The following is an 11,200-nucleotide window of genomic DNA, read 5'->3' on the forward strand; positions in this document are numbered from 1 at the left end:
AGACTATCTACAGATGCTCAGATTATTAAAACACTTTATTTGGATGGTCCCTATAGACTATCTACAGATGCTCAGATTATTAACAGACTTTATTTGGATGGTCCCCTATAGACTATCTACAGATGCTCAGATTATTCACACACTTTATTTAGATGGTCTCCTATAGACTATCTGTTGATCAGTTGTTGAATTATTTTGAATTTCAACAAGCCAGCTGTAAAGTCTTTCAGTAATCTGTGGGTTTGTGTATGTGTGTGAGTGTATATTATTTGTACATGTGAGTGCTTGTGTGTGTGTGTGTCTGAGTGTGTGTTTGTGAGAGAGAGAGAGAGAGTGTGTCTGAGTGCACTAGGGTGTGTATGTGTTGTGTGTGAGTGTGTATTATTTGTACGTGTGAGTGCTTGTGTGTGTGTGTGTATGTGTGTGTGAGTGTGTGTGTGAGAGAGAGAGAGTGTGCCTGAGTGCATCAGGGTGTGTATGTGTATGTGTGTATTATTTGTACGTGTGAGTGCTTGTGTGTGTGTGTGTGTGTGTGATAGAGAGAGAGGGAGTAGTGTGCCTGAGTGCATCAGGGTGTGTATGTGTATGAGTGTGTGTGTGAGGAGGGCTGTGCGATCTAACAAGAAAGTGATTGCTCTGTCATTACTGAAGTGCAGGAGTGCGTCCAGAGAGGCACATTGCAAAACACAACTCCAGAGAGACTGATAATGAACACACACACACACACTCAAACACATACACACACACACGCACACACACACACACACACACACACACACACACACACACACACACACACACACACACTCAAACACACACACACACTCAAACACATACACACACACACACACACACACACACACACATACACACTCAAACACACACACACACACACACGCACTCAAACACACACACACACACACACACACATACACAGTGTGTTTGAGAGACAGGGATGCTGCAAGAGAAAGGGAACACATTGAGGTGAGAGAGAGATACACTGGGGGAAATGGAGGGGTGGAAAAGAAAGAGAAAGAATGAGACATAAACAAGTTCACCTTACCCATCCATTGCTCAATTCCATCGCTCTGAAGCGGAAATGCCACAACAACCACAACACTCAAGACACACATCCTGCCTATGGACCACTTACTAAACGACCTCTAGCCGACCACTGCTAAGGCAAAAGAAGACCAATCCCATGATCTCACTTTCATCCCTGCCGTGATCGCTCTCCGTTTGAGACAAAGTCGAGAGAACCAAGCGGGAGACATCAGGCAGCCATAAGGGAGCCTTTGAGCCGAGGCCATAAGGGGTCAGCCACCATTCTGATGTCTAAATTAGGGTCAAAGATCGCACTCAGTCAAGTCAAGCACAAAGACGTTCTGCCTTGATTTTCCCTTTCAAAAAGGTTCACAGTTCTATTCAGTCACTTTTCAAACATCCCAATTAACTGCAAAGCCCTGGTCACCACTGGAATGCCAACGAGATGCGATCAGAAACGGTTTCTGATTCAGTGTGTGCACCGCCACCACGCCAAGCCATAACAACGACCTTGAGTAAAGGTCACTCTGTCCACCTCGCAGAGGACAGAAAGCCATCCAGCCCCTGGCGCTGGCCTAAAGGTCTCATCCATAATTGGACAGAAATGCTGTGTGAAATAATATGGAATAGTGTGGTATTTCATCCTTCTGAGGAAACACCAGTGACCTTTAAGATGGATGAGGGGTGGGGCAAATTTATGCAAGATCATTCACTTGGACTCCAACACGCAGAAAGAGTAAATACTAATTGTGGTTTGGTCGTTAAGTCATCAGCCTAGAACAGCCTTGATTAGTGTTAGACCTGCCTATCCTCACCCCGCGCCTCCTACTCATATCACCTCACCATTTTCCTGCCACTTTACCCGTCACGCATCTTTGACCCTAACCGGTAGTAACCCAACATTCATTTCCCACAAGGCATAACAAACATATCAACCACCACCTCTTTATTTTAACTGCCAGATTGGCATTCGCCCCAACACGGCAATTTTGGCTACGCTGTGCATTAATTGGATGTTTTCAGCCATGCCGATTCTGTCCTTGGTGTACTGAGGACATTTAACTATAGAAACGTTTAACTATAGAAACTCAGAATGATTAAAAATTCAGAATGATTTGCATGTTTTGGGGAATGTTTTGTTTTTTTGTCTGCTATTCAATCTGGTGCTGTAAAATTCAACATTTCTTTCTCTGCTGAGCAATGCTACATACCGCACTTTAAAGTCATTATTCAGCGTATGGGGCACGAGATAGTGGTTGACCTCCCACATGACTTGACCTCCTCCTCTTAAAGATGCAGTCCGCGATTCCGTTTCGGTTTTGCAAAAGGATGTTGGTGTTTGTGCTCAACAGTCAATCAAATTACAGCCCTTCCTTCAGTGCTCCTGAAGCACCATGTTGACCTGGCTAAGTTAACTCCAAGGTAAACCTCCTAATAGAAGATGCCTTCATCCTCCAAGCAAAACAAAGCCATGGGGCTTTACTGGTTTACCACCGTCTCTGACTTAACTTAGCCAGGTTTGTCACTAAACCATATTATTGGACTGTGTACAAACACCATGGAGCAACTGCTCTGTTAGCTTAGGTGTGTTTTAGAGTTTAACACGGTTTTAAACTTGCATGTTGTGGAGGAAGTCATGTGACATTCAAACACAAGACATATTTGCTCAGGCTGCAACATAAAATTTGAGGATCCCAAAATTAGCAGGACTACCGGGGTTAATCTTCTAATACTGATTCTTAATTACCAGACTGTAGCCAACACGACACAATGACGACAGTCTAACAGTTAAATTCTTTATTTAAGAAACTAATCTTACATTTGTTGGTGGATGCAATGATAATATTGTTAATATTTTATAGGGCTTTTAAACATAGCATATTAATATTTGTGTGGATCTAACTTTGGGATATCATTAAGTGGCATTGTTGTATCATTGAACGGTCAGGATATCGTAGTTCCGGTCTCCAGCTAAGCTAGCCAAATGCTAACTGACAGAGCAATTGCCCCCAGTGTTCTTTTGAGCATAAACACTGAACAGACAGCTAGAGGCCTGTGAGGAGCAATACGCTGAATTTGTATGTGTATCTGCACCTTTAACTACCACTGATCCAGATCTGTTCCAGGAACCTTGTTCACCACAAAAAGCTATCCATGGCTGTTCGATCCAGAGTCCTTGTTCTGGAGACCTCACAACAAAAAGCAGCAGGCTTACACACACTGGTGGGCCGACAAGATGAAGAATTAATTTGTACCTTTAATACATGGCTTGCGGGTATAAGAGTCACACAGACGTTTCGGTGTGAGGCCCCTTCTTTTGTGTGACAAACAGAACATACACAGGTCAGGTGGTACTAATCCTGATCATCAGGCCACAGTCTTTGGCTCCTTTGGAGAACAACCACTGGCACATGCCAATTTAAAGGTACTGGAGACATAAAAAATGCTCTTGTTATCTGCAAACCACGTATTCAAGTTTAAAAGTCTACATCTTGTTGATCTTCCAGTGTGCGTAAGCCTGTTATTTTTGTTGTTGTTGCTATTGGGTTCAGCTAGTTGTTGCTGTACTGCACCTGGTTAACCTGGAGTATAGTTTAATCTTCATGTTCTGGAGAGCGCAGCCATGAGGGGCAGAGGGAAAGCTCTGTCTGTCAGTCACCTTTGCTAATCAGTAGCGTTAGCGTCGGAGTTGGAGTTGGAGTTGGAGTGTGAGTCAACCCTAATTGCAGAGACTATAAATAGTCGCGAATGAATGCTGAATGATAAATGTCTCTGCGTGAAATCACCTCAAAGCCTGTAACCTTCCCCAGAGGGCTTACATAGGCACTTCAGACATCACCGGGGAAAAGAGGTTGTGACTAAACTGTTTTCTTTTCACAGGGAGAGGGAGTGAATGCAGCATTCAGTCCTCAGTCATGAATGGGTATGGTCATTGAGAATACTGAAGTGGTACCAAGAACATTACGTTGATTAACAATCAATTGATTGATTGATTTCCATGTTCAATGACACATGAGGAGTTCTGCACCACTGCAGCCTATTGATTATGTGTGTGCAATTATAACTTCAAGTAAAATAATAACTAAATACAAATGCTCTAGATGTTTTCAACATTTTGAGAAGACCCATGTTTAATATTCTAAAATCAGGCACACACACACACACACACACACACACACACACACACACACACACACACACACACACACAGAGAGAAACACACAAACACACTTTTTAGTCTACATCCTCTCAATCATCCAGCCATCCTCCCCTAACAATGAGGCATGGTAAAGATTTCAATCTGAAATCTTCAATCACTGCTGAAACATCAGTTTCTCCACAGCCCAATCGGTGGGGTTTCCAGCGCACACAACACTTGCAGCACCCTTCCTCTACTCTGAGGGAAATATGGGACTGCGCTCTGAAGACTGGCCAGCAGGAAGTTTAATTAAAGCTGCCTTAGCAGTGCAGATTGCCAGCTTGGTGTTCACCCAACACGTCAATCTGGGCTACGCCGGGCATTATTTTGGGCACGCCGGGCATTATTTTGATGATTTCAGTCATGCCAATTCTGTCCTTGGTGTACTGAGGTCATTTAACTATAGAAATGCCGTTATCATCAAACCGTTTAAAAGGTAGGTTTATGTCAATTAATTTAACCACAATATACCAACCACCATTTGTAAAAAACGTTTGAATTCATTTATTTATTAATTCACTCATTCATTTATTCATTAATTTACTGAATCAATAAAGCTGAGAGCAGAGACGTATATAGGCTCATCAAATAGTGACATCAAACTCATTAATTTCATCTATTCACTCACTCACTGAGAGTAGTGGCATAGATTGTTTTCTCTCTAGCGCTCTCGAAGACACAATGTGCACCTTCTCCCCACAGGCAACAGCAACTTGTATTACTGAAGGAATGGCGTATATATAAATAAGAATGTGTCACCATGTGTCTCTTGACCTAGAAAACAATCTTGGTATAATGTTCTCGAAACCAAACAACAAAGATACTAAGGCCGGCATCTGAGAAGTGTGTGCTGGCATACACAGCTGCTGGTAAGAGAGAGGTGACAGATGACATTCATTAATACGTCTGTGTGTCATGACATTGACATTTGAGTTATGTGCAACAGTATTCCTAGTCAAACATGCATTTGCAACTGGTTATTCAGTACTAAAATATCACTTCAGATTAAAAAGCGGGTCTTTCCCCTATAGAAAACCCTTGGTAGATATCATAATTCTAAAAGTATTTAAATACTATCTGAATGTATATTAATGTATAATAATATCTTATTGTACAGCAGTGATGATATAGACCAGCTATAACTCCACTTTCTTGTGTAACCAGAGAGAGCGTAAATACGGAAAGTTACCACTAATAACCACATACACACCCTGCCCACGTGATGCACGTTCTTGCTCACCATAGCAACGCTAAAAGGATGCCAGGTTGGTGAGTTTCCTTCCTCTTAACGTGGAGACGTGTATTGCGTTTATGGCCATGCAATCCTGTGTGTCTCAAGACCTCTTGCATCAACTTTTCCATATGCTGAAGGCTCCCACCCATCCCTCTATGAATGTACTGTAACAAATTATTATTGGCCATGAGTAGCCTTGACATAAAGTAACAAAACTTTGTCATATTCTAAAATTTGATTGATGATCAGTTGATTGATTTGGGCTTGCTCTCCCTAGATCCCTAGTTGCGTAAAAGTAGAAACCTTGCTATGCAACCACATGGGATGCTCTAGTTTTAGTACAACATTAGAAAAGGATGGAAAACACCTTACCAAGTCCAAGCCCGACTATGAGGCGTCCAACCAGAAGGGTCTCTTTATTTGGAGCGGCGCTCATCACTATACCCCCCACGGAAAAGATGAAACTGGCCAGCAAGATGCACACCCTCCGCCCGAAAACTCCGTTGAGAAAGCCACCTGCGAGCGCAGACAACGCGGCCGCAGCTACCGCGCTTGACACCAGCACCTCCTGCCACATGAAACTCAAATTCATCTCCCGCTTGATCAGCAGCATCGCTCCCGACACCACTCCGGTGTCGTAGCCGAAGAGGAAGCCTCCCAGAGCGGAGAACACTGCCAGGACATAGACGGAAGCGGGCGTGACATCTTGCTGGAACTGCTTGCGAGCCGCTCGCTCCAGGTCCCCGGTGGAGGTAGCGGGTGCCGCCGCGGGCACTGCCCCCTGACTGCTGATGCTCGCGTTGGACGGAGTCTTGATGAGACTCCGCTCTCCTCCATCGTTAACTTTCCTCCACCTGTCGCCTATCGCGTTGCTCATGTTCCGTAGGTTGTAGTCATGGTCGCTTGATTTTCGGGACATAAGTGAAGTCACGCAAAACGTGCACAAGACTTGTAGGCTAATTTGAGTTAGACCGACTGTTTGTAGAAGTGAATGTCGTTGTGCACAATAATACCAAAATGCAGGCCTAGCTTTATCGCACAAACGAAAAATTATTTCGCAAACGAACGCGTTCAGCTTGGGTAAACTTCTTCGTCTGTTGCGTCCAACTACATCCCAGTGGTCCCGATGGTGCGTGCGCGGTGATGGAGAGTAGTGGCAAAGGTGGGATCGGAGGGAGTCGGCTTTACCCGTCACTGTCAGCGTCCATGTGACGTAAGAGCGTTTCACACCCATGTTTTTCAGTTGAGCGCATATAAAGGCATAGTTTGGTCTATGGCAATCATCATATATTCTGCAAACAGTCTTCCAATGCTACTTGGTCTCTTTCTCCAATTTCCTATAGTGGCCAAATCGAATTGTGTATATCATGTTAACAAATATTCCTAGTTGTGTAATAGATCGCCACCTCATAAAATCAATGTCTACCACTGGGTTTCCATCCAACACTCTTTCATGCGAATTTTGACCATTCGGATAAGAAATCCTGAGTGGAAAACGCACGGAATTCGCATAAAATCTTCTAAATCGAATAAGAAATTAATTTGCTAGAAGGGGTGGAATAACTCACGATTCCCATAGGGGTATTATGCTATGGTTGGTGGAAATTAGTTTATTCGCATCAAATCGCACTCACTGAGATTTTATTACGTGTTTCAGTTAAAGTTGCCCGGCCAACCTCAAGTTTGAACCCACAGCTGTTCACAACTCCTACCTTGATAAGAAGTCTACATTGCAAATTCGCAAACCGGATGGAGGCTCGCATTTATTTTTAACGAATTTTCATAAATGCGCTTAAAATATAAGAATTAATTGGATGGAAACACTACTAAGGTGTCCTTCAGAAATATGCCTGATTTGTTTTCTCACAACAAGTTATTACACGGCATACAGCTTTGCAGAATCGCTGCAGGTGCGGTCTGTTTCAGGCCCTGTTATTTATTTACCTACAAAACGGTATTTTCAGACCCTTTGGCTGGTGCGCTCTCTTGTGGACAGATGCATCTACTACATTCTTGTAAAGAAAACGTGCAGTTTTGAGACAATAGCATACAATGTGTTGTTTTCAGTGTGTAACACTAAACAGGCTGAAACGGTAGGGAATGAATGATTGTAATAGATTCAGTCGGAATATGAGATAGAAATAAAACTAATGCATACAACATGAGTTCAGGATGTGTGGTCTTGTGGTTGAACTTACCCTATGTTAGGGGTATGTTGACAGGATCCAGCTGACAGGGATAGTTCAGCCATCTGAGAAAAACTAGTATAATTCCAGTCAATAATGATTAAATCCCCAAATTTGCTGATTTTATTGGTGTTAATGGAATAAATATTACAACCAATTTGTTTACGGTTCTGAAACCTGAAGATATTTTGCCAAGTCTCTATAGGATTAAAAAAAACTTGGAAGTCTTAAATTGAATGAAACTTTTCACAAACTATTTGTTTTTCACTTTCAGTGCAGACTCTAAACTGTGTATGCTTGGCACTTTTTAGACTATAAACATAATATTAAAAATATACATGAACATATAAAGTTCTGAATATCCATATGAGCACAATGACATAAACACTAACAAGACACGTAAAATGCTACCCAAAATGGCAAAACGAGAGTGATGCTTCTAACTCATCCACAAGGAGGTAAACAAAAACTAGCACTACAAGCACATGACTATGGAGCCCCTATCTGTTTTTCTTCTGTAATTACGTGTCATAACCACCGTTATGCTACATCTAAAATATGAAATATAATGTCAGTTATTCATTGTTAGGATGCAACACTAATTTAAACCCCAAATATTAAATAACTTCATGTAAACCAGTGGTTTATCTTACCCCAAGGGCTCTGGCTCATTTTGCCCAACAGCCACCATTTTTGGGGAAGTGCTTAGTCTAGCAACCCACAGCTACACTTTTGCTATTCACACTGTAAAGGAGTGTGCCCGAGCGGTTGGTTTTGGTCAGAACTGAAGGATGGACTAATGCAAACGGATCTTCCAAAAAATGGTTTTCTTTAATTTTCAGGTAGGCTACCGGCAGGTTTAACATAGACAAAAACAGACAAACAAAACAAACACTGAATCCAAAAGGAAACACATGCTGGGACAATGTCCATGCGTAGCTATAGGCCCTGATTCTCAGTGCAATCACACCGTGTGGGCTGAAACACACCAAACGCGTTTTTAAAAACGGGACGCTAGCAAATGCATTGTTTCTTATGGGCCGAAACACACCAAACGCGTTTTTAAAAACGGGACGCTAGCAAATGCATTGTTTTCTATGGTACGGCGCGCCTTGCGTGCGCGCCTTTTCTCCGCCACGCGTTGCGTCTTTCTAGCGTTTTTTAGATGCGCTTAAAAGTTGAACTATTCTCAACTTTCCAGCGCAAGGCGGGGAAGCGCACAGCTCATCAATGTCACACTCGGCCCATTTTGTTGCGCACGCAGCCCCGCTTCACCGGCGCACCAGGCTGCCTGGCGCGGTTTGCGAAGGCGTAATTGAATTGTTTTTAGAAACGCGTCTGGTGTGTTTCGGCCCGTGTGTGCTCGCGCGAGCGACATCTCCCAACTGAAATGTGCGGCATATATTTAAAACACTGGCCCTAACCATTGAATGTGCGTAAATCTATTAGCCGTTACGCACGGTATTTCCTCATTCTTAACATACTGGCATTACACATTACATACAGTACATACATTCATGTGATATTATTAACAATGCCATTAAACTCTTTATTAAATAATTATTTAAAAACACTACAAACGCCCCTGCTCCAATGAGCGCCTTCCTAGCTGAGCGCGAAATGAACGCAGAAAAGCTTTCCCAGCCCTGCACCCCAGTTTGCTCGTGCGTTCCTGGAAGACACAGGCAACAGGTAAGTATTAAGATACAAACATTTTGGCTAAACCGATCAGTGAACAAAGTAAACCATGCAAGTGTTCTGCTGTTAGATTGTGCGCACTTTAACAACGCCTACGGTGGTATCGTTTCACATAAATAAATGATCGTTACTGAAACTAAATTTGCGTGCCACGCGTCTTTCTTCCCTTGGGTTAAACAGCCAATGCATATATCCCCCGGTCATCTCCAAGTTCAGAAAACCCATTCAGTGTTCATCACACATAATATAACATCGAAGCACTCGGAACAACATAATCACGTAATCAATAGTTCCTCATTTGAGTCTATAAGAACGTATCTTTTAAACAAAGATCTGGCGGAAACTGCCGCTTTGTGTGACAGACGCAATGCGGTCTGTCACACACACCTGTTTTCATCAACATATGTAATATAACTGCTCTTTGTGAAAGAATACAGCGGTTACACCTGGCTGCCCGTTTCTCATCACTTTTTGTGTTCAATTGGAATCAAAACCCTTATGTATGCCTATGTCCCCTATGATTATTTGTTTTAAGCTTCGTCTGAGTGTTCTGTCCAGGTGTTGGAGGAATCTTTAGAGTCTGGTTTAAGTAACTGTGAGCCAGTGCTGGTTTATTGGTGACTTTGTTTGACAAATACCCCAAAACATAACATGTCAGGGTGTCCTTCATTTAAATGGTGTGTGGTGTTTAGTCTTCCTGCGTGTGACTCTTCAGGAGGAGCATCATGTGGAGATGGTGGTGCTAGCCGTGGACGACTCGGAGGGAATCAATGTCTCTCACACACACACACACACACACACACACACACACACACACACACCACTTCACAGCTCTCATTGAGGGAGGCCTGTTAATGATGCATAATTGAGCCATTAGAGTGGGATGGGTATAATGGCCTAACATTGCTTCATTGGCAGGTTAAGTGTTTTGTTACGGGTCCCCATTCAGATGCTCTTTACATAACCACAGTGGATCAGAGAGGCCAATGACCTTTCACCTCTGAGTGTGTGCAGTTAACACTGACCTTAAAACACACACACGCTAATACATAATACATGGGCATGTATTTCATGTATTAATATCTATGGTCGGAGTGTTACCTTACAGTAATTTAACGTTCAAGAGTTTAGAATTTTAAATCATAATGAAGTTGAACCTCTTTTTCAACAGCGATCAGATGATGTTTCATTGTGATCATCATTTCCTTTAGGCGACCACTGAACCATAGTGTACAGAGTCCACTACATTAAAGACAGAGTCTGATGACGGGCTTTCACAGTATTCCAGTAATACCAGCATACAGTATTCTACATACAGTATTAGCATCTACATTTATGTTAAAAACACACACACATATATATACTGTATGTGTAAATATATATATATAATATATATATATATTCTTCTAGATGCACAATATTTTTTACTTCTGGTCAAATCAAATAGCAATCCAAATAGATTCTGTGAAGCGCAAAATTAAATCTTTCAGTTTACTTTCAACAAAGAACATTATCAAATGTGATGTTCTGTATTAAAACATAATGGGTGCTAAACAGTGTAGAAAATTAAAAAAATATATCTGGGGGATTTCTTGGGGCATTTTTGCGTCTGTTAATTTCTGGGGCTGGAGCTAAATCACCTTGTAAAAGTTCTCAGACATTGGTACATGGCATGAATAAGTAGTTCAAGCAATCAAGACAACTTCAACACAACTACAGAAGAAGAATCATACCTTCAAAACAAATAATCCACAGGATGTTACAAGTTAGACATTTTAATTATAATGAAATTAAACCTATGTCTGTTTACCCACAACTAAATATTTGAGTGCCCAAAGA

General features: G+C 42.1%; 1 protein-coding gene across 1 annotated transcript in view; it reads right to left on the reverse strand.

Annotated features, from left to right (window-relative positions):
- Positions 1–6,914, reverse strand: part of LOC105894005 (proton myo-inositol cotransporter-like) — a 65,243-nt gene extending 58,329 nt beyond the window's left edge. The window contains exon 1 of the mRNA XM_012820482.2: positions 5,850–6,914. Coding sequence (XP_012675936.2) covers positions 5,850–6,711 — 862 coding nt within the window. The 5' untranslated portion in view covers positions 6,712–6,914. The remainder of the gene's footprint in view (positions 1–5,849) is intronic.
- Positions 6,915–11,200: the final 4,286 nt, after the last annotated feature.

This window comes from Clupea harengus, chromosome 16 (genome assembly GCF_900700415.2).
Source record: "Clupea harengus chromosome 16, Ch_v2.0.2, whole genome shotgun sequence".
Taxonomy (NCBI): domain Eukaryota; kingdom Metazoa; phylum Chordata; class Actinopteri; order Clupeiformes; family Clupeidae; genus Clupea; species Clupea harengus.